Here is a 25,203-nt window from a genome sequence, read left to right on the forward strand (position 1 = left end):
GGGGGTTAAGTATCTCTTTTAGACCCTGGCTGTAATGGAAATGTTCGGGGTGACCCATAGTTTTCTCCAATACATGACTGGTCTAACTACAATTCTTTTTGAGATTTGTCTGTGTCCCAAATCTAGCCTCAATGGGACTAGCAGAATGCTAGCCAGAAGGCTCAGGACTTGCCTCAGGAACCTATTCTCGATAATTTCTAGGGGTTTTGTGTCCTTGTGGCTCCAGAGCTCAGCGCCATAGAGAGCCACGCCCACTGCTTGGTGGGAGTATATTTGAATCGCTGGAGAGAGTGGTTTGAAAATGGAGCCCCAATGGACCTTAAGCAGCCCACCGACGTATTGCTCCAGTTTGAGCTTTCGTTTTGAGATGTGTGGTGCCCAGTCTAGCTTCTAGGCAGGATCATGCCTCGATATTCAAACAGATGGACAAGCTCTAGTGGGGACCCATTCAAGGTGGGTTTGACGTGTGTGGTATAAAACTGATTGAATACCGTGTGCTTTGTAATACTAACATTTATTTCCAAGGAGGTACTTATTAGAGGTACTAACAAATTAAATATTGATTTATCGACTACCATAATCTCCATGTCGGTAATCTTTGAGACACTCCATCAAAGATCTACAGATTTGACACTGGCTTCTGTAAGGTATGCACCATTGAGCCTACAGAAAAAATACAGACCATCAGGATCCATCATTTTAGTTACTCGGATCCTACAACAGATTCCTTCATTGTCTTGGCTGCCTGGAAAATACATGACACAGCTCCATCATCTACTTTTCCTTCTGCCAAGGAAAGTCAAAAATTGTATTCTATGGGCAGAAAAGTGTGTAGTACCTCTGCTATTTTGGTGAAAGCTGCAACCACGACCTCTCTTCTTGGGCATTATGACAGGTCTTTTGGGGATTTTATTCAGCAGTACTTGAAACATACATGCCAATAGACCCGATTCAGGAAGGAGACCAAAATGGGTTTATTTTAGCTTTCTCCCACCTAAAATTGCTTTTTCTTCAATAGTAGTCAATGGGGAAGTTACATTCTTCTGATTTCAATTTAAAAATCTCCCAATTCCCTGTCCTAAAACGTTGGCATGTTTGCTGAAAAGACCTTCCCAGAGACAGACATCAGGACTTCCAAGACAAAGTCAACAAAGGCATGATGGTGTCAAATCTGGTAGGTGAATGCATAACATCTTATCTAGAAGAGTGGAGAAAAATACCCAATGAAAAATGGGTTCTGAATAAGATAGAACATGGATACTGCCTCCGACTATAGTCTGTTCTAACAAACTGGGCTCAGTTGTTGTCTACATGTTCGTCGCCCCTTTACGGAAAGTAAACACCCTTGCTAAACCTGGATACTGCTTATATTATTTACTACAGGTCACCAATACAGGAGGCTCCTGCATTATAGAGGCACCATTCCTAAGACGCCTAATGGACCTCTCTCGTTTTGAGAAATTCAGGTAGGCACCCTCCTCATCCCCCATACAGGGTTCACTGTGGAGTTGCAGGGACCGTTTGTGTGTGCCCCACCCCGGGGGGGGGGGGGTTCTCATAAGGATTTCCGTGGGCCGCTTCCGATCGTTAGCACTCTCACTGGGTAGCCCTACCCTGTCTGTACCCAGGGTATTTCAACTCTTCGGCGACAATGAAGGAGCCCAATGACTTCTAAACTGAATTATGGAGTTATTTTACGTGGCATTCATATATGGTTTGTCCATCTGCCCCCCCCCGATCCGAATATCCCCTTTGAAGGGCCCAACTGATTCGCCAACCCTGGAGAGCGTCCTTGTCCGGAAGCATTCTTTGAGAAGTAGCCTACTATAGACTTTAATCTGAACCTAGTCCTCTAGGACCGAAGTGCGGTATCTGGATTGTGTTAAACGCATACTTGTAAGTGTATGTTCCATAATTTTGCGGTCATGGACCAGGAAAACCGGATTATCACTGATTTAGAGCTAGCCTATTGAAGACTATGTTACATATGTTTTTTATCTTTTCGGATACCATGAATAGACCCACTCACTGATTTGGGCAGTCCCTCCCTGACAGGGCCTGTTTTACGTTTCTTCAATTGTTTCTCCCTGCAATATATTCGGAAACGTCCGGGCGGTTGGCACTTATCGGCAGGCTGTTTCATGTATACAAGCTTAGTCCCTGTGGGTGGGACCGCACTGGGCGGTCAAACTAATATGCTTGGATAGTAAAAAAACACTTTCCCTCGGAGTGTTTTAAGGAGATTTGGTCGTGCTTTGAATATAGAATTATAGACAGTTGAAAACATTAGGATCTAGATGTGATTCCTTTAAAGAGCAGTACTGATGAGGTTTGAGAAAATGAATGTGAATCATTATATGATATATATATATACCGGTTGATGAACTGTTGTTTCCAGACCCTTGAGCGGCCTCATGAATTCTCTTTAAGTTTTTATGTAATAATTAAAGAAATTAAATGATGTGGGACAACCTCCGCATTCAGAGCCATATGTGATCTAGAAACTGTAATGTAAAAAATGCAACAATAGTTGCTAGGTGATTATATCACCTATTTTGTATTTTCAGATATTCTGTCCCCCACTCCGTGGTACATCATCGCCCTGACGAAGGTGTGGCTTGTGTGGGCCTTAACACCGAAAAGTGCGTTGGCGTGGTTCTTTTTGGTGGCAGGACTGTTTATTCCATCATCAGTCAGGATTCCCATTGCATTGTCCGCCACACATTCCTTTGCTTAATGAATTGTGGTCCATTCTGTTCATTTGATGGCGTTTATGTACTAGTGGTATTATTTATGATTGGGTGTGTGAAAGATTGATTGTGAGGTTGTCTTTTGAGTAAGTGAGTCTGTTATGATGGGGTGTGTACGGTGTGTGTGGGACACTATGTGTAATATTGATCATGTGTGTTTTAATCTAATCTTTTGAATTACGAATGTATTTATATATTTTTGTATTATCAATATATGAAATTTAGAAAACTAAAAAAAATGAACAAATAAAAAAATGCATATCCTTATTCAATTGATCTGGTGTTTGGCTCTGAATGATAGGTCCGTTGCTCAGTTGATACTGCAGGATCCCTACATGGGACCGTATTTGAGTACTATTGGCAGGGTCTTTTTGTTCTGACTGGTTTTGTTTTCTTCCCCCGCTAGCCTGCCTATATCCTTACCCATCGGGGGGCCTTCTTCTATTTTGTTGTAGTGTCCTCCTCCACCATCCATTCCACTGAAGAAACAGTCATTCCACTGGGAAGAACTGCAACAAGATGTCTTCATCTTCATTCAAAAACATGCAGCGGAAAAGGTACCCCATTACTCTGAAAGGAATGTGAAGTTACTTTCTGGTGAAAAAGAAAGGAACGAAAAACCAGTACAGACCCATTTTTGATCTCAAGTAAGCAAAGAAGTGGATTTGCGAAGAAAAATCCAGAATGTTGGCTTCTCATAAAATTTACCCTCAACTCCATCTGGGGAATTGGTAATGTTCAATAGATCTGCAAGATACTTTCAAATCCCAATAGCCAAGAAACATAAAAAATTCATGAGGTTCACTGTAGGAAGAGACCATTACCAATACAAGGTCCTTTCTTTCTGCCTCAAATAAACCACCGACCTCCAAATGCACAGGAGTTGTATTGGCTTACCTCAGAGAAATTATTTTTTTTATCCATGCCTAGATGACTGGCTCATCACGGCATCTTTGTGCGAACTAGCAATCCAACATTTTAATTTGACTGTCATCATTCTCAAACAGCTGGACTGCATGTGAATCACACACAACCTATCTCAAGAACAGTTCAATCACTTAGCTACCGGAGGAATGCAGTCCTAGACAAAGTGCCCACAAAAGTGCTTCACTCAGAGGAGAGATGATTATCCTTCAGAAACGTTGCAATCTGAAAATAATTGCGAGACAAATCTTCTCCCGCCTGGGATCATAGCATGCATTTTTCTGGCTACAAATTCATGTCTCTACATGCAGCCTTTCCAACAGTGTTTAGAAAAGGTGACTCCAACCAGTTAATTGCGAGCTACAAGCAGCTTGCAGAAACCTTCAGAGTAGCTCGAAGCCTTAAGTTCATTTTAACTAAGAACTGCAATAAGCAAGTGTTGTGTTTTCTATAGAAAAAATAAGGGAAGGCTATGTTTATTTTACATTACTATCAGGCTGCAGATAGCTGAGCCTGATAATGAGTAGTGCTCTATTCAGATTATAACCCATGTGGGTCACAGAGGTTCAGAACTGAAGCACTGCGGTATTTAACTCTTAAATAAAAGTCGCTTTCAACTCAATATTGGAGCATGAGAACAAAACAAAACAATATTGCTGAATGCTTTTAAATGAGAGAAAATTAACATGAAGAGTTAACTTAGTGATTAAGTTCCTGGGAACTGGTGGGGCAGCCTTTACCTCCTCAGTCGTCTTGATGAGGCCCCTGGAGTGGGCAGCTGTCCAAAATCCTCCACCATGAAAAGAGACAATGCCTCTTACCACCACCACAATCAAGGCACCCATGACAGGTATGTCCTTAACAAAAATACCTTTTCAAAATGCCCCATGTCAAGTATTTCTTAGAGGGTATTAAGAAAATCTATCCTCTTCTAAGAAGGCCATCTCCTCCTTGGGAATTCAAATTTGTACTTTTTCGACTTATGCGTCCTCCTTTCGAACCCATTCCTAAGGCTTCTCTTCAACTATCTTGGAAGGCTTTCTTCCTAGTCTCTATAATCTCTGTACATAGTTAGCAAAGTACAGTTCTTACGTTCACACAAAGTCTACGCAGTGTTTCATAGTCGTAGGACAGTGATGAGAAAACATCCTAAATTCCTGCCTAAAATAGTGTCAGATTTTCATGTCAATCAGACTATCTCTTTACCTATATTGTTTCAAAACCACTCTTCTCCTGCAGAGAGATCTCTCTTTACTCTCGCTATAAGAAGGGTTTCTAAATTTTATTCAGATAAAACAAAGTCTCTGTTAAAACCAAAGCATCTTTTCTATATGAGGACAGGATTCACCACTTTGAAGTAATCCTTGTCTAGAAGGATTATCCTCAGCATAATTCTAGGTTACTAGAAAGCCAACAAAACCTTACCTGGGAAATCTAAAGTCCATTCCACCAGATGCAAACAGGTACTGCTGCTTTGCTTAGAAATATTCAGATTTGAGATTTGCCAAGCTGCGACTTAGAAATACGTTCACACTTTACAAGGCACTATTTTCTTGATTCAGGTACAAAGGCTGAGCAAGTCTTTCTGAGAAATCTATTTGCCTCCGTTGTGCTTCATTTTTATCTTTTCCCTTATGGCTTTCCTGGTGTTCAATCCAGTTAATCTAGTCAATGCTTATGATTATCAGTGGAGTTACCCTGAGAAAGCAGAAATATTTTTTTACCTGCAATCCTATTTCTCTCCCAGGGAGTCTGCACTGAAATCATAAGCAACCATTCCACCTTCCCCAGGAAACAGAAAATGTGTTTAGATCCTTTACTGCTATTAACAATAGGCTCATAAAGATGAAGTTTTCAATTCACATTGTTTTAATGCAGCAGCCTATATGGCCTTATATTTCCCCATCAGTCTCTTTACAATAACAAAAAGACTTTGTAGTGAGCTGGTCCCACATGTTAAGCTGACATAAGTAGATGCTGTAGACCAGACCAGGTACATGTAGATGATGTTTATTAGCTCTTCAGATGTAGATATCAATAGCCCCACCAGGAGCAGCCTCCTAGCTGCTCAGCCCATCCTCAACTGACAACTCTCATGCATCCAACCATTACACTCACAATAAAATTCTAACTAGAACACTCACACTGGCTGAGCAGCTAGATGAAGAGGAGAACAGGAACATACATACAACCTGAGGATGCTACATTATCCTCTTCCTCTCAAAATGAAAAATAAAAAGAGCAAATGACTAGGAGTATGCACTATGAACTATGCACAGTAAAAATATACAAATATTGCCAGAGATCTGTAAACCCAGGGATGAAAGTGAAATAAAATCGCAAGAGGGAAAACAGACATCCAATTAAAGAAAGAAGGAAGAAAGCGAATAGATAGAAATACACTAACACTATCCTCCTCCTTTAATAATGAACAAAAAAAATTGGTAAGTAGTAAATGTAGAGCTCACATATACAAGTAAGCTAGACAAACATGACCGAAGTGAGGGGAAAACCAAAACCCCAGACAAGACTACAATGGGAGAAACGAGACCCAAGGAAGTACTTCTCACTTGAGAAGACTGTGGCGAAAACCCAATACGCCACCCCTCATGTGAGGAACACTATGGGACTAAGACCCAAGGGAAAAACAAACATTGTTGGGGACTGAAACCCAATTGTACGGAATACGTCTCATGGGACTAACACCCACGGACTTGTGCAGCATGAAGAACAAAATGCAGCACAGTGTGGCACCAAAAGATGACTACCCACACACATGACAACATACAATGAAGTGAAGGGACTAACACCCAACACCAAAATAACAAAGGTGGGACTAGGACCCCCTTTAAACAGAAAATGGGGCTAATACCCATTCCAAGTGAACGTGGGGTGATGGGACTAAAAACCCACCCCCATCCCTAGGCAGGGATTAATATCTGTAACATGGAGTCATGGGACTTAAAACCCACTACCATTCCTAGCAGGGATACATTAACTGTAAACTGGGGTCATGGGACTAAAACCCACTCCCATCCCTAGACAGGGATCAAATATCTGTAGACTGGGGTCATGGGACTAAAAACCCACTCCCATGCCAACAAAACATCCACATGAGAATTGAAAATCAAGAAAGTTGGCATACTACAAAAATAAGACACTAAAATGCATAGTCTTCTTTTACATGTGAGAGAAAACATTTCAGAAATAAATGCAGTAAAAATACACCAAAATACTTTTGAATGATGGTTAGTCACTAATATTAAGCAAGAATTCCAATTTAAGACACTAGATGGCAGTGTAACCTTGTTCAGTGCATTGCAAAACTGTTCATGTTTAAAATTATCGTCTTTCCAAATATTCCTTTTACTAATTTGTTATTTCCAAATGTTATACTGCCAAAAGATGGTACTCTTCTAACGATAACAGTTTTTTTGTAAAACAAAGTACTTGGCAGATTTACAAAGAACTTTGCAGTACATCAAAACGCTGGGCAGCATACATCATTCTCAGACGATGTAGATAAAAACTTGGCACACCAAACTCACCGCAAGCATCAGAGACCCAATCCGGTGTAAAATGTCCCTTGACAATAAAAGATCATTTTCCACAAACGTCGTGTTTGTAAATGAGCAATGAAATAAAAGCTGTTATCGAGTGTCCGGTGACTTGTGAAGATTACTATAACAATGAATTAATGAAGCAGGCACTTGAAGAAGAAATCCCACGTTGCGACGCTGGATAAATAACTTTATTGAGTAAAACAAATGAACAATGGTTGGCAGGGAACACGTAGCTACGCTGTGAAATACAACACAGCATGGTTCAGAAACATTGTTGGTGCTTCCACACAAAAGATGGCGGGACGCAGTGGACGTCATGCCGAAAGGCTCTCGGCACGTCTGTGTTTCAGAGCGTCTCTCAGCAGCCCACCCATATGCAGAGACAACTGCGTCACAGAGGCTTCACGACGTTACTACAGAACTCCAGGTAAGAGTGCACGCGCTGTAGGCAAGAAGTGCCTAATTTTAAAATCTTGAGAACAAACTGCCACATGATTATGTAGAAGAAGACTATCTGTACTTTATATTAAGAACCAAACAGTACACGCCGGCACCAAGTATCTGGCTTCTTCACTGCCACACAACAGATAGGCTCAAACAGGTTGCAACGTGAGCATCAACATGTGAGAGATGCAGCGGTTCAACTGACAAAAAAAAAAGTGCTTTCCCAAATGCAATTTTGAGACAACAAAAGTCCCACATCAAACTTCACTCGCTTCTTATACTTGCCACTTAGAATTCCACCACATCCATTAAAAATGTCATTGGACAAGGCAGGTTACACTGCATTGACATTAGCATTTGTCACGCAATGGCACACAATGATTTGAACTGCTAATCCTTAAACACAAAGCTGTACTAGGATGCCATTCGCCAAAAAGTACATTTTAACCTCGCACTGCTGGGCAAAAACACAAACCGCCACAGATACCTTCCTTTTTTATGCACTGTATGCGTTTCTTTAAGTTGCACAGGCTTTCTTGTGGCTTGCAGACTTTTGAAGAGGCGAAGACATAGGCATCTTGATGACAGCTGATGAAAGTACACGAGCACAACACGCCATGGCTTGGGCTGTGCGGTGTGTTGGACACTGGTGGGGCAGACAGGCGTGTTTGGCTGATTACTTAGCTTGAAAGATTTCTTTTCCTTTAGTTGCTTGAGTCTTGTGACTTTTCCTCTGAAAATGGTAGGTTCTTTGCTCCAGATCGTCACCATAATTGTAGTATCTTAGTCCATACATACATATAATGATGTAGCCGAGGCAGATGTGGTTGAGTTATGTAGAAGGTTTATTCAGCCATAAATAGAATAACAGGAAGTATAAGTCTGGAACAAGCAGCCCCACCAGGAGCAGCCTCCTAGTTCCTCAGCCCATGCTCAACTTACAACTCTCATGCATCCACACATTCCACTCACACTAAGATTCTAACCAAAACACTCATACTGGCTGAGCAGCTAGATGAAGAGGAGAATAGGAACATGCATACAACCTGAGGATACTACAATCTTTGTTAAGGAGATTTCAAAACTACACTCCTACATATTCATAGTGGTTTTTAAAAGAAGCTGTATGCTTTTCTTCCACTTTTTAAATGTACATTTAAAGGAATTGGCACTATAGCCTGTCCAAAGGCTACAAAATACTACATTTTTGTCACAAATACTTCCCGGCCTTCCCAAAGTAAGTCGAAGATACTGTGAAAATAAGACGTTGAAAGAACTGCTCCAGGATCCCCGCACAGGGTTGGGACTATTCAATGCTTAGGTTGTCAGTGGAGATTACCCTGAGAGAAACCTAGGATTACAGTTAAGAAACCACTACTTTTTTCCAGCCATTTTGAAGGGTCAAAGTTATTTTTCCTCTACTAAATACTTTATTTCTTCCAATTGAAGGAGTCTCTAGAAGAAATTTGTATAGCCTCTTTTACAACACCAATGCAGTCATGAAGCAGACAAATACCCACAGCAAGTGAATTCAGGAGCCATGCTGTGAAGAACAACAACATTAAGAGTGTGCAGGTTCACTCCCTGGAATTTCCAAATGAAATATTACAGCCTTTTGTGTAAGCATTCCAACACCCTAGAATGCTCGTTACCATCCGGGCCCTATATTATTTGCTAGGTTGATCTTGACGAATAGGATCAGTGGCAATGGAGGACAGAGGTAGAGAAATAATGTCCATAACCAATCTATCAAAGAAGGATTTCCTTTTGCCTGTGGGTGGTAATATCTGGAATTAAATCTATATCTTAAGCAGATGACACACAGCTTATCCTAGCCTTGGATAAGGACTCAAATGAATCTAAATTGAACTTTAACAAATGCTTATCAGAGGTCATTCGGTGGATGTCTTCCAGCCATCTTAAATGTAATATTGACAAGACCGAGTTAATGCTAACAGGCAAAGACATCCTGTTCGATCCAGTCAAATGGTGGCCTGAAGATATTCCGGCTCCACCTGATACAGTGAACATAGTCAAGAATCTGGGAGTCAAACATTCCGGCCACAAGCCTTTGCAGTGGCAGGGATGTGTTTTAATCTAATTAAATAATTTTAAAAAATGTTTATCTCGTCTCCATTGCTGCAAGGAAAACGGTGTCAGTCGTCCTGATATTATCTAGACTGGATTATTGCAACAGCCTATATGCCAGGGCAAACAAGCAGGTCTTAAAATAGTTTCAGATGGCTCAAAATGCGGCTGTGCGACTGGTCTTGAAACTGCCGGCACACTCGTAGTCTAGAACAGCCCTGAACCTTGCACTGGTTGCCAATCCACAAGATAATTTTATTCAAGCTTCTTATAACCACCTTCAGAGCTTTTAGGAAAACAGGACCCTCATACTTGACTGCTAGATTTACACTCTATGTCACTGTTAAAACACTCAGATCCTTCTCAGCTAATTTATTTAAAACCCCCACATTTAAACTCAAATCTGGCGGTGGAAAGTCCGTGGCCAGTATAGGTACAAGAGCATGAAACACCTGGCCTGCACAACTAAGACTCTTGGAATCAGAGATGCTCCTCAGGAAAGCACATAAGACCTAGATCTTTACAACTCCAGACACCCTCTGTTGCTCCTTGGTGAAATCCATAACGGTCTGAATCTTCTGCTCACCCCCCGCATAGTGCCAAGATGTTCCTACCAGAGTCACCGTGTGCTTTATAAAAGCATAAATCAATTAAGAAGTGTGTTTCCTGTGTTCTTAAGAACAGATGGTTGTGTTAAGGGCATAATGTGATATTGGTGGTGTGGGCTCCATTAAAAGAGCGGGTACTTTTCCTATATCCCCAGCATTTCAGGCTACGTTACCTGCCGATGCCACCCCACCCCGATTCCCCCATCTTCTTTCAGACTGCCATTAAAAAAGGTCATGATTTTGATTTTATCACATATATTAACAGTAGTAATTTTCTGAAATTAATACGTCTTTCTTCCTTAAGATAAAATAAATGCAGTCTTGCAAATTTAGTCTGCAGATAGGCCACTTACATTCTATTTATTTATAAAAATGTGAGACTCTGGCAACTACTGGTTGCAAGGTAGGCAAAGGTGAAACAGGTCTTGTGTTGTTGTGCTCCGGTTCAGAAAGAACCTGGTATGGCATTTTGGGTTGGACTGTTCCTATTGGAGCCAGGTCAAGAGAGACTTGCATGTGGCTGAGTCTAATTGGAGGAGGCTTGGTGGGAAAAAGAACAATGGGTTTGAATTGTACCCGGAGCAATTACCAGCGGTTAGACATATTGCCTGCATCCTCCCATCATCTTTTGTGTGTTTGATGTACCGTCCCAGGTGGCCAAGTGTATGCCCAGACGTGGGTCCCTTCTGCACTGTGCCTCTTGAACCAAACTACAAATGACTGAAGAACCTCAATCAGGGAAAAACTGGCCTTTGGTCGCTTGTGTTCTGGTTCAGAAAGTACCTGATTTGGCAGTTATGGCTAGACTGTTCCTAATGAAGCAGGGTCAGGACTGATTTGCATATGGCTGGGTCTAATCAGAGGAGGCATGGTAGACAAAAGAACAATGGGTTGGACTGCTACTCAGAGGGATTGCCTGAGGTTACACTTATTGCAAACATCCTCCTATTACCTTTTTTTGTGTTTGGTTTAGGGTAGACAAAACAAACATACAATGACTAAATAGCTGCCAAAAACCACACAGGGAGTTGGAGCAATAAAGAAATCCAAGGGGGGAGCTCTGCACAAGGGAAACAAAAGGAAAATAACAGGCACTCAATAGGCTATGCTGCATTCTATAGAATGAACAACAATGAAATGTAAGACATGCAAGTAACAACGTTAACAACAATGGGAATGTGAGGTAAAGCACTCAGAAGCTCCACACGGTAAGACTGAAGCTCAATAAGTTCCACACCCACGATTGCTAATATAGATACTGACTGCAAACACCTTAATATAGGATAAAGATGTAAAAGCAAGATCTGAGGAGCTAATACCTACTGGATGTTATAAAAAATAAGAAAGAAAAACAGTGGAAAAGAAACACTGCCTAGGTTATGAACTGCACCGATAAATGTTGGTGGTCAAACAGGAATACACAGCCACAATAGGCCAGGAGCTAGAGAGGAGTGCTTAACAAAAAAAGAGAGAAAGAAATGGAACACTAGACAGTAAGGAAGTAAACTCCACATAAAGGAAACTGGAATCTAAGCCAGTAGAGGAAAGAACGTAGCAAACTAAAAACTGGAACTAAGGTAAAGTGAAAGAAAGGCAAGGATTGGGTAGAAAGGTAACCACAGAAGAAGCAAATGTTCAAGCATCGAATAACATGGTGCTAGCTCAGGAATCCGGAATAAAGCAAGCAAAAAAAGGGAATAAGGTCTGTTCCCTCTAATTACAGACCTATTAGTTTAATGGACACTCTGCAAAAACTTTATGCCAAGCATCTGCTTTTCAGGATAAATGACTGGTTGGAGGACTCGGCCATACTTTCCAAATTTCAGGCAGGCTTTAGGTCTAAGACCAGCACGATAGACCAGGTCTTTAGATTTTGTTGTCTGATTTGGAAGTATGTTTACATTCGGAAAGGACACCTGTATGTAGCCTTTATCGATTTGAGGGCGGCATTCGACCTTGTTCCTCGCAATCTGCTATGGAGATCATTAAACATAGCCGGTCTGCCAGACAGCCTTTTGGTCCACATTATTGAATTGCATGCTAGAAATCACGCAAATATCAGATGGGGTCCGAAAGGTGAACTGACGCATGATATCCCGATCAAGCGTGGTGTCCGACAGGGATGCGTCCTGGCCCCAACTCTATTTTCTATTTTTGTTAATGATGTGCCTGATTATCTCAACACTTGCAATAACGATTCACCACAACTGAATGGAGAGAGAGTGCCTGCGTTGCTCTTCGCGGATGATACCATCTTAATATCCCAAACCAAGAAGGGCCTCCAGGCACTCTTAAACTCCTTCAGCAGTTACTGTGAGACTAAAGGGCTAGAAATAAATATTGACAAAACAAAATGTATGGCTTTAAATCCTATTAGACCGGATAGAGGGAACCTGACCCTGAATGGGGAAACTTTAGGTACTGTAGAGAATTTTACTTATTTGGGGGTGGTACTTGACTCAAAGTTGACATGGAAAGCGCAAATCGAAAAAAGTAAGGTGTCATATGCCCATAATGCAAAACCTATAATCTGTAGATTGAATGCTAGTACAAGTAAAAGTGTAACTCCCGTACTTGAACTTTTTAAATTTAAAATTCAATCCGCAGCTTTATATGGGGCTGAGATATGGGGTCCTTGGGCCAGGGAGAGTTTCCAAGGGCTCGATAACAAATTTATGAGATCGATTGTAAAGGTCCCAACCAGCACACCTTTAATACCTCTTCATCTCGATTTGAACTTTAAACGAACCGACCACCTAGCTATTATAAGACCGTTAATGTTCTGGATTAGGATTTGGTCCACTCCGGAACTGGTAGATTACAGAAATGGTCTCCAAGAAGTATTGAATCTGGACTCCTTCAATTCCATTCGGTGGTTCGGGCATGTTAAAAAATGGTTTAACAATCTGGGGTTGAGTTCCTTCTGGGAAAACCCAGAGAATTTACCAGCTCTTGCCAAAAATACAGTAAAAAGAGCATACTGGTGTTTCATGAATGACAGATATATTCATGATAGTAGAACCGGCACCCTAACCAATCATTTTTTAACTTTTAAAACTGAACCATGTTTTGAATCGTTTTTGGACGAAATAGAGCCTCCCCTTGCTAAGACTCTCTTCCTGAAGTTCAGGTATGGGAACCTCATGCTGAAATCTAATACTGAGCGTTGGACAAATAAAAAACTGGATTGTCCTAATAATATAAGTGAGAGATGCCCTATGTGCTCAGATATATGTAAGGAGAATGAGGTGCATATGTTATTCATATGCAAAGCATACCAGAAAGCTCGAAAAAAATGGCTCAAACCAATGTGTGCTCTTTTAGGCACTAGATCTTGTTATATAGCATACAGGATCCTAAAAACTAATACTGCACAGTTTATCGTATTCAGTATCAGTAGGTTTCTTCATTCAGTTTTTATTGTCCGAAAGAAAATGGGACAGGTACTTTGAAGATGGATAGATTCTAAATAGTGAATTCTGCTGTTAAAACTGTATTTGCCTGCTGAATGAATTATGTCCTTGATTTAATTGGTGAGAATTAACTTTACACCTTATTACTGTAATTATCGTTTTAATTGATCTTACACATGTATTATGTTCTAAATGTATGAGTTAATGAATGTATTTATGTGTGTCTTTTATGGCCGTTGGCCGAAATAAAGAAATAAATAAAGCAAGCAAGTACTGACAGGTGATAGTTCAGGATAAGAAAAGGCTTAGGAATCTTCTGGAAATAAGTTATCCTTCAGAAAAGGTTTGACTATTCTGGTTCTGTGACCTGCAATTCCTCACACCCACTGAGCCATGTAACCTATCTGGCTCACACATTACAAAATACCAAAGGAATGGGTAGCATTTCTCATGAACCAAGTTACTGCAAAATATCACAAATAATATATCAACATTGTATTATATTTCATCTTCAGACACCACCTAAAATCACCCCTTAGGACAAATATCAACCTCCATAAATCTTTTTACCCATCCAATTGATTTAAAAAATGGATCCTTAAACTACTTAATCTAGTCCTTCATTTTTACTCAGTTTTTGTGTATATATCAGAACACAACTTTTTGATCAGGGTCTAAATTTCTGTTTCAACTGATGTGACATACAAGCTCTATAATCATGAGCTGAAATGTAGGTGCCAGAGTCTTTAACAAGTAGCCAGGCTCTTTAGTGAAGGGTAGAGATAATGGTGCCAGAGTCTTTTACAGGGAGCTAAAACGTGTTTTGTGGTGCGCTGCTCCTTCCTCAGGGCTTACTTGCTTACAACCTCAGAATATAAAGAATACCATCTATACAGGCTTTACATGACAAAGTCTATTCTAATAGGATCTGATATTAAAGAAGAACGTTTGGTAACCACAGGTGATCCTTGTTATTATGATGCAGCTACAGGACAGTCAATAAAGCTACCTTGATATTTGAAACATAATGCTTGGAAAACGCTTTCCCGTTTGTTGAGGTGAAGGTTGGCAAGAGAAGGTGGGTACTGCAGTTGAGATGACTGGCCTCCTTTCTAGGCTTTAACTGGTGCTTCTGAAGACTTGACGTCTTGTGAAGGTCTTGTCACAATCAGTGAAGTTAAAAGGTCTCACACTCGTATGGGTTCTTTCATGTTTTAGAAGATATTGTTTCTGTGGAAAGCTTTTGCCACATGTGGTGCAGTGATTGAGTTTCTCTTCTGTGCGTAATCTTTGATGTGTTAAAAGATAGTACCTAGTAGTACAGCTTTTTTTCACAATCTTTGCAACTAGAAGGCTTCTCTCCTGTATGTTTTTCTCAGGTGCTTTTTAAGATGAAACATGTGAGTGAAGCTCTTTTCACACTCAAGGCAGTGAAATGGGTTCTCTCCTGTGTGAATTATGTGCTGAGCTACAAATTGGTACTCATTAGGGAAGCTTTTGTTACACAATGTGCAGTGATAGGGCTTATCTCCTGTGTATTCTTTGATGTCTTAAAAGATTGAAACCTGCAGCACAGCTTTTCTCACAATCTACGTAATTATAAGGCCTCTTTCCTGCATGTATTCTAAGGTGAGTCTCAAGATATGATTTAGGAGTAAAGCTCTTCTCACACTCCGTGCAGTGATAAGGTCTCTCTTTAGTGTGTGCTTTTTGGGTGCTTTTGTAGACCTGGCTTGCAAGTGAAGCTCCTCCCGCACTCAGTGCAGTAAAAAGGCTTCACCCCTGTGAGAACTCTTTGATGAGTTAGAAGTTAGGACTCCTTAGTGAAGCTTTTCTCACACATCGTGCAACAATATGACCCCTAGCCATGATGTGCTTTAAGATGCTTCTGAAGGTAAGACTTTTGAGTAAAGCTCTTCTCACACTCGGTACAGCCAAAGGCCCTTATATCTGTGTGAGTTCTTTCATGGCCTCGAAGACTTGAATTTGTAGTGAAGTTTTTCTTACACATAGTGCAGGTATAGGGTCTCTCTCCAGTGTGGGTTCTTTCATGGTATAGAAGAGTTGACAGTTGACTAAAGCTTTTCTCACACTCACTGCAGTGATGGGGCCTCTCTCCCGTGTGTGTTCGTAGGTGTCTTCGTAGAGCTGGCTTGCGATTAAAGCTCTTCTCACACTCAGTGCAGAGATAGGGCCTCTCTCCAGTGTGTGCTTGGAGGTGCATTTTTAGAGCTGGCTTGCGAGTAAAGCTCTTCTCACACTCAGTGCAGTGAAAGGGCTTCTCCCCCGTGTGAATTCTTTGATGAGTTAGAAGTTGGGACTCCTTAGTGAAGCTTTTCTCACACATCGTGCAACGATAGGATCCCTCACCATGGCTTGCGTTAAGGTGGCTCTGAAGGGATGACTTTTGAGTAAAGCTCTTCTCACACTTGTTGCAGTCAAAGGACCTTACATCTATGTGAGTTTTTTCATGGCTTAGAAGATTTGACTTTGCAGTGAATTTTTTCTTACACATTGTGCAGTGGTAGGGCCTCTCTCCAGTGTGTGATCGTTCATGGTATAGAAGAGTTGACTTTGTAATAAAGTTTTTCTCACACATTGTGCAGTGGTAGGGCCTCTCTCCAGTGTGGCTTCTTTCATGGTCTAGAAGAATTGAAAATCGAGTAAAGCTTTTCCCACACTCACTGCAGCGATGAGGCTTCTCTCCAGTGTGTGTTCGTAGGTGCTTTTGTAAATCTGCCTTACGAGCAAAGCTTTTCTGACACTCAGAGCAGTGAAATGGCCTCAAACCAGTGTGGATACTTTGGTGAATTAAGAGATGTTGCTTTCTAGCAAAGCTCTGTTCGCACTCAGAGCAGTGAAAGGGTTTGACGCCTGTGTGAATTCTTTGGTGAATCAAAAGAAGGTCCCCTCGAGTAAAGCTTTTCTCACACTCAGAACAGTGATAGGGCCTAATTTGTGTGTGGATTCTTTGGTGAATTAAAAGATGATGTTTTTGAATAAAGCTCTTCTCACACACGGGGCACTGAAAAGGTCTTACTACTGTGTGTAAGCTTTTATGTCTTAAGAGACTTTGCTTTTCAGAAAAGCTCTTTTCACACTCTGTGCAGGGAAACAATATCTGCTCTGAACGGATTTCTTGATACACCACAGGAAATGTTTTCTTGTTAAATCTCTTTTCATCCGGAGTAAAGGTCAAAAGTCTGTCAATTTTGTGGGCAGTTTGGTGTTCTTCGTGGGAGTATGGAACAGACTCTTTCACATTCATATCTTTTGTTTCCGATTTGTTGCCTGCGGAATGAAGAGAAGTAAAAATATAAATTTCTAATTCTAAAAAATAAAAAGCACACATGATGTTAAATTGGACAGGTAAACAGTCTTAATACAGGAATACAAAAATATTAACTATAACAGTTTCTCTATCAAAGGTAGTTTCATTAAATTCATCAGAGTTAATAGTCCTCAGTCATAAGATCAATGAACAACTTTCAAATTAGAAACATTCTGCAAATAAAGTGAAAATGAAAAGTAAGGGAAAAGGCAACATATTTTACCATTTATTAAATCTAAATATTTGACAAATACGAAAAGTTTTTTAGCAGCTGAAAAGTGTCTTAAGAAGCATAGAACAGCTTTGCCGCCCAAAATATTTCCTTTTTCCACTTTTAAAAGTGAACAAAATGAAAGGAAAAAGACATTTTAGGCACTTAACGTAGCACACAGAGACAAAACCGCTCTGTCACAAGACGAATATGCCTCCTAATTAGGCATTCCTTCACTCTGCATGCATTTACAAAGCGGTTGTTACAACAACTGTGTTGTAACAACGCATACCATTACCCCGCAAGTCGTTGTTACGACTTGCAGGGTAATGGTATGCGTTGTTACAACGCAGTTGTTGTAACGAATGCGTTGTAATTGCATGCAGGGTGATGGCTTCGTTGAGGGCGCTGGATGTTGGAATAGTATAATTTACTATTCCAACTCCCGTCTGTGCGGACACTGCGCTGCAATTGCATGCAAGGTGATGGCTTCGTTGTGAGGGCTGTTTACCCTTTAAGACTACTCCAAGGTATCCACTATACCGAACAGGGATAGTTCTCCCCGCAGTTCATTTTGACAGTCTAAATAATCTTTCAAGAGAAAAGAAAATTTCCTTTGGGTGGCTCCTCCAGACAGGTGGTGTAGCTCATCATATCGTATAGAGAGTTTAAGTCAAAATAACAAGAGCATCTGTTGCATCCAAATGAACAAAGCGGTACAAAAGGGGGTGGTGATGGACGGAGCATCTGAACCAATCAAACACTCACACGCAGTCAAAATATCTGGGTTTAATCCATCACCGTTCTTTAGCCCATTCTGCCACCCCAGTTCAGACATGGCCATATGCAAATCAGTCTGACCCTGTGCCTCATGGGAACAGTCCAGCCCGAACTGCCAAGCCATGCCTTCCCTGGACCGGAAACAAGCTTCCTAGGTCCGGTTTCTGGCATTTCAGCCGTCTTCAGCCAGTGGCAAAGTGAGCAAGGGACTCACGTCTGAGCATACCCTGCCAACTTATGGCGAACAAAGTGGTACAAAAGAGGGTGGTGATGGACGGAGCATCTGAACCAATCAAACACTCACACCCAGTCAAAAGATCTGGGTTTAATCCATCACCGTTCTTTAGCCCATTCTGCCACCCCAGTTCAGACATGGCCATATGTAAATCAGTCTGGCCTGTGCCTCATGGGAATGTTGGGAGTGTTTGATTAGTTCAGATGCTCCGTCCATCACCACCCCCTTTTGTACCGCATCCAAATGAACAGCTGAAAAGCTCTAGAGGTAGTTCTGTAGCAAAGATAATATATGTATCTTGAATTAGACAGAGGTTTCTTTACCTGGATTATATAAACAGTAGAAATGAGCACCTCCACATTAACCATAATGTACAAACAAACAAATACAAGCGCATAGAGGTTATGGTGGAGTTGCTAGCCTAAAAAACAGAACATTTTATTAATCCATCCATCAGTACATGGCGAGAAATCCATTTTCTTGAATTAGATAAAAACAAGGAAATTAATAGTCTCCATGAACTTGACAAGTAGAAACTTTGATCACAGCCCGCAGATGACAGCAACAAAAACATCTTGTGACAGTGAAGCTCAGAGTGAATCCTATGACACCAGGACTCTAGCACTGGTATGATTCACCGATAAGTAAGCCTCTCAGTGGTAGGCGTCCCAGAATTAGGAGACAGACTCACAGAAAGGGTCGACATCAGCAGTCCTTTAGCCCCTAACTCTACTACAATCCCAGACACACCAAAAGAAGCATTTTAGTTGGTTCAACATCAAATTCAGGGGCTCGGTAGAGCTCCAGACAGCTCGACTAGAAACTGAATCAGATGCAGCAATGGACAATAAACCAGAGCGACCTACGCAGGTTCTTCCTTCTAAGGTCGCCTTTACAACAAGTGGAATGTTTGCATTATTCCAGCCTGTAAAGATGCTACAAAGCTACGACCAATTAGACCTGTGGTGAAGACCATCAAATTGAGGAATCAATTGGCATTAAAATAAATGGAAATGAAGTGGGAGCTCAGAATCTTCAGAATATTGGGTTGCTGCAACCATCAGATATAAGCTAGTCACAGGCAGATCCACTGAACACAGTAGGGGGAGACGCAAATCAGCCCCTAAAAACATGTTGCTTCTAGTATGGAAGTGTTGATAGAGCTAAAATCAACCCAGTTGCAGACGGCAAATGATATGAAAGAGTTTCAGAAGTATGAAGGAACAGATGATTGGGCTATTTGCTAAAACTGAAGAAATGGGACAGCGAGTGTCAAGATTGTGAGGATAAATCCACAACACTACTAAATTAATTGAGTAACTGGAAAGGGAACTAGCATTGCTCAATGAACAAGACCATCTGGAGAATCGCTACAGATGTTCCAAAATGCGTATTCATGTACCAGAATGCAATGAGGAGGTTGTGAGCTCTATTCCATTAATTGAGGGTTTGTTAAATTCCTATGTACTGCAGAATACAAGTAAAACACTGCAATGTGCCATTACACACTAATGGGGTTACCCTTAAAGCAGAAGGACCCGGGTATAGTGCGAAACATACTACAAAAATGGTCCAAACGGACAATCCAGATATGTTTTTTAAAAATTTACTTTATTTTTGTTTTGAACAAAATCGCAGTAATTCGACATTGACAGAGGTCAAAGGCAAGTGACCGTTAACAGTAAATACTACTTTTACAGTTAGAAAGGAGCAGTGAGACAATCTGGAAAGGTTAACTCAATTAACATATACTATCACAACATAATTCCACAAGAAATCGGAGACGTAGATCTAATTTCTCCAAAGGGAAGAGTAGACACAGAAATACATCACAAAAAGAAATGCAAACTGGATGCAAAAAATATAGATTGCATTTGAAATCGATGATATATATATACATTATTTACAAATGGTTGCTCCACTCAGGACAACAAATTTCTCAGAAAAAGTGCATATGTACAGATTAAAGTAAAAAAAAAAAAGAAGGGGAAAGACCCATAACATAATTAATCTTTTTTACAACAGAGCCTGTTGATATATCCAATTAAACAGTTTGATTTTGTTCCACTCTTAAGAGGTAATTGTCAGTGTATTCAAACCAGGCAGTTGAAGCAGGGAATGTCGACGTTTCAACACGAAAAAAGGGGAAGAGGCCTGTGAGGACATTAACCATGAGTTTTCATCAGGACAAGGTACACAATGAAAAGGGGAGCAACCTGGAGTCATATAATCCCCACCGAGACCAGGAAGACTGTCACCCAGGCCCTCGTCACCAGCCGACTGGACTACGGCAACGCCCTCTACGCCGGAACCACCGCCAAGCTCCAGAAGAGACTCCAGCGGATCCAGAACGCCTCAGCCAGACTCATCCTCGACATCCCACGAAACAGCCACATCTCCGGACATCTGAGAGACCTGCACTGGCTCCCCGTCAACAAAAGAATCACCTTCCGTCTCCTCACCCACGCACACAAAGCCCTACACGACCAAGGCCCAGGATACCTCAACAACCGAATCAACTTCTACGCTCCCAAGCGCCACCTCAGATCCACCAGCCACGCCCTCGCCGCCGTCCCCCGCATCCGAAGAGCAACAACAGGAGGAAGGTCCTTCTCCTACCTGTCCGCCAAGACCTGGAACTCCCTCCCGACCGACCTGCGCCTGACCCAAGACCACCTCTCCTTCAGGAAGAAGCTCAAGACCTGGCTGTTCGAGCAGTAACGGCACCCCCCCCTCCTAGCGCCTTGAGACCCTACGGGTGAGTAGTGCGCTTTATAAATGTCTTGATTGATTGATTGAATATAACCTCCAGTATGGGGACTGATGAATGAATTATAACAAAAGCCAGCCGGCTCCTCGTCTGGAGGGAAAACTTTCCTATCTCTTCCATACCGAGTCTCCAAAAAAACAACCAGAACTAATCTATTTAGTTGAAGGTTGGAGAGTCCCTCTTGAATTAATCAATGGGCAGGCTCAGTAACAAATTCTTCCTCAAAGCCACAACAGGAAGAGCTTTTCAGTACTTTGGGAGTAGTTTAGGGTTATCAGAGGTTAGTGCTAAGCATTTGTTGTACTCAGCAGCAATAAATGAGACACACACTCAAGAATTATTATGTAAAGTTTGATACCAAGTATGTAATTATCAAGTAAGTACTTTTGAAAATATCGTTTATAGGTAAGGAAAGTGTTCACTTGAATGCGTCCTTACACAGCAATGCTTTCTTATGGGGACAAGGGCATATGTCTCATACAGTTTTTTATGGTTGGTTTCTGGAGGTCTTCTTCGGGACCTAGGGATGTAGGGGGAGCCAAGGTTCAAGGTACCACCAGCAGTTATTTGTTACCTGCTCTGGGTGCTCCAGGTGCAGAGGTGCTGGTCGGGTTGGTAGCTTTGCCCACTATTCCGGTGGAAAGAGGCTGCAGAGGGGGACAAGTCCAGGAGCTCCCAATGGGGGACTCAGTCGCAAGGGTCCTGGGAGCAAGAAGGCATACATGATTCTTGGGTACTCTGGCTGGGGCGCTCCGGTGCAAAGTAGATAGGTCGGCTGGACTCGGTGCACCAAAGGTCCTCGCAGTTGTCGGTCTCGCCAGTTGAAGGTGCAAAAATTAGGACAGCTGGGCTACTCTAGAAGTGGGTCCCTCTGGTGGCGATTTCCCTCAACGGCTGCTCGTTTTGATGCAGGAGAGTCCGGATTGGACTCACACTGGCTTGACCTGTTGCAAGGCATATGGTAGCCCAGGTATTGGTGCTCTGTAGCTCTGGTTGGTCCTGGTGTTTCCACAGCGGGTGGGGCGACAGTTCTGGCCTTCTGGGGCATAGGTACCTCTGCCTGGGCGGCTGCATCGTCGGGCTGGCCGGGGAGCTGCAAAATGTTGGGCTGGACTCCGCTGCTTCGGTGCCTGTGGACTGCAGGAGAGTATCTCCTCTACTCAAAGTGAGATTTCTGGCAATTTACAAAGGGCTGGCAGTCTACTGAGGTACTTGGCAGATGCTCAGATGCAGCACGAGTCACTTTGTGGCAATGGTCGAGACTGGTGCAGGTAGGCGGCCTGGCACCAAAAGTCCACAGCAAGTACTCTGTTCTCACTTTCTTGCAGCTCTTCTTAGTCCTTTTATTCTGTATCCTTTGAATCTCAGTTCCTTGATTCATGTGGTCCTCCTAAATACTCGATTTAGGGGCATTAGGGGGTATGACAGGTAGTAGCCAATGGGCTGCCCACCTTTAGGGTGACTAAACCCTCTGTATGACAACTTCCTGTGGGGAGTGGGCATAACCCTGACCCAGTGAGCCTAATGCCACCAAAAACCAAAATGGTGGTATTCTAAGTTTCATGTTCACATCAAGTAGCCCACCTTAGGGGTGGAAATAGCCTGATAGTGAACATGCGCTAATTTTCGTGCCTGCCCAGGAGCCAAATGGGCTGGGGCAGTGGGGTGGTACCTCCAGACTGGGGAAGACAGGGTCACATAAAGACGGCAGAGGCTTTGAAGCATTTTGCCTTGATATTCTGATAACTAGCCATCCTACTTGGAGGAGGGGGTAACACCACTGCACAGAACAGGCTTTGTTTCTGACCTCAGGAAGCATAGGCTCTCACCTCCAGGGGCTCAGAAACTAGTTGGTGATTGCAGGCTGTTCAGTACCAGTCAGTCAATACACCAGCGGTCAGTAGGTTTTAAGGGAGCACTTTTAAGGGGCCCTTTGGGTGCATGTATAATAAATCTTATAATTTTTCTGTGTGGGGTAAATAGGAAACTAAAAGTAAATAGGTATATGGAAGTAGGTTGAGAGTTATCTTGAAGTCTACATGCCATAGAAATTGTAGAACAGACTGCAATGCAGGCTAAATGTGCTTTTTCAGGTATTTGTTGAGATTACGATGATCCAGAATCGGTGTTCACACTCCTGTCTTCTTTATGAGTAAGAAATGAGTGTAAATCCGTAAGATCCTCTGTGTTTTAAGGACCAGTTCTATTGTTTCTTTTTCTGGCATGATGTTGATTTGTTTGTAATAGATGCAGATGCCAATATTTTACTTTTAGCTGTGAAGTCGTTGAAGGTTTTTCTACAAATTCGAACATATGTCCCATGTTCCCTCTATGGTGTGCACGATCCCTGCCTTCACTTAGCACGCGGACGTGCTCAGGTAGCACGCACGTCAGAGCACACACTACACAGGAGAGAAAGTACAGTATTCAGCTGCTTATTTCTTTAAATGAACGGCATGAAAAATCACCCTCTCTCTTTTGGTGACAGTGCTTAATAAGTGTAGGCAGAGGACGACAAATGACAGGAACACCTAGGTACCCTTCTTCAAGGGCCCTGTGATGGCTGCAGGTGCTACTGCGGTCACAACAGTGATGGACCAGTATGCGTCTGGGCAGCAATTCGCGAAGACCTGGGTGGCAGTGTGAGAAGGGTCTGCGGCGTGGGCTCTGCTGCCTGGGGGTGAGCACGGAAAGCTGATCACTTCGGGTGATCGTAGGCTGGCAGTATCTTGCAAGGAAGTAGCAACCTCTAGTCAGATAAAGCCAGTTGTATGAAAATTTCAACATTTTACTGACAAACTGCACTGTATCTACGGGTGCTGCAAATAATGAATGTACTTTCATGGTGAGGAAATCTAATAACTCATTTCAAAACACTTGTGTTCTTTCATTCGAAAAATCAATATAAGTTAAAATACTTCAGAACGCATGGATTTAAAAGGCTCTTTACAAAGAATGCTTAGCATTTTCCCTGAAATAAGGATATTTTCATAAATTAAGAAAGCAGTTTTGAATCTCATTGTGGGTCCCCCCTCTTTGTGGGCAAGTAACATACTCACATTGTGCCTCAGGCTCACCTTCTGCTCCCGGGCAACCTCCTTCACAAGTCTTGCTTAACTGTTCCAGTGTCGCTCTGTGTGTTCCCAATCTGACTCTGCCATAAGCATTGCTCATTCACCTTGTGTCACTTAAAGACGTACTCTTGATCAGTATGGCTCTCATGCGTCTTTTGGTGTATGTGCTTACATTGTATGAATTAAATCCCACCCTATGCACATTTCCTTAGTTACCTAAGCAAATGCAAGTTCCTCTGAGGAATTCTATACATTTTAGCTCAGTCAGGACTTTTGCTGGGCCATAACATGCATACAGCATACGTATGCCTTTGTTTTTGACTGAGTGCCAAGCTGAACTAGCGCACAAGGTACGCGAGTAGATGGCACGACATGTGGTAAACCTAGTCGTTCTCTCAGTGTTTGGAAGGACCAACATATGTGTTGTCCTGCGTGGACTTCACATTGGGGTGCATGTCCTTTCAATCCTAGCTGTCTAAACGTCACGGACATATGGTCTCCCTCTGTTGTAGTTTGTCTGGGCGGGTGATACAGGTGCGGAATGTGCAATACGTTTAAGGCCAGTTTGAAGTTAGGTATGTTTCTATCACTTAAAGCCTTCAGCTTAACAACTCTTGAAATGTCTTAACATATGGCCAATGTCTTGCGACAAATGTCACTAGTGCAGATTTGACTTTTACTGCGCAAAGAGCTCTAGTGAGCATTATTTATTTTTCCAATACACAGATGCTCACATTTTATTTTGAGCACTCCGACGAGGAGCTGAACATGATGTTATCGTTCTAATTATGAAACTGCGCGCAGATTTGCAAATTGTGTTACAGTCTCAAGAAAAAATCTCAAACAATAAAAGAGGGGGAGTTTCAAACTTTGTGAACATCGCATTATGTTTTCTTTATCCAAAGCTGTGAGGTAGTTCAGATGGCAGAAGGCTAGAAATATATTTCAAGAGGGGGCATGTCCCACTGTTAAGGCGAAACACTAAAGGAAGGCCCTTGGGGTGCACCTCTCA

At 42.0% G+C, this 25,203-nt stretch overlaps 1 protein-coding gene across 1 annotated transcript in view; it reads right to left on the minus strand.

Annotated features, from left to right (window-relative positions):
- Nucleotides 1-14,403: 14,403 nt before the first annotated feature.
- LOC144772341 (uncharacterized) overlaps nt 14,404-25,203 on the minus strand; it is a 97,618-nt gene continuing 86,818 nt past the window's right edge. Inside the window, exon 4 of the mRNA XM_078656590.1 lies at nt 14,404-17,081. Within this exon, the coding sequence (XP_078512716.1) occupies nt 15,652-17,081 (1,430 nt within the window). The 3' untranslated portion in view covers nt 14,404-15,651. The remainder of the gene's footprint in view (nt 17,082-25,203) is intronic.

Source organism: Lissotriton helveticus, chromosome 8 (assembly GCF_964261635.1).
Source record: "Lissotriton helveticus chromosome 8, aLisHel1.1, whole genome shotgun sequence".
In the NCBI taxonomy this organism is placed as follows: Eukaryota; Metazoa; Chordata; class Amphibia; order Caudata; family Salamandridae; genus Lissotriton; species Lissotriton helveticus.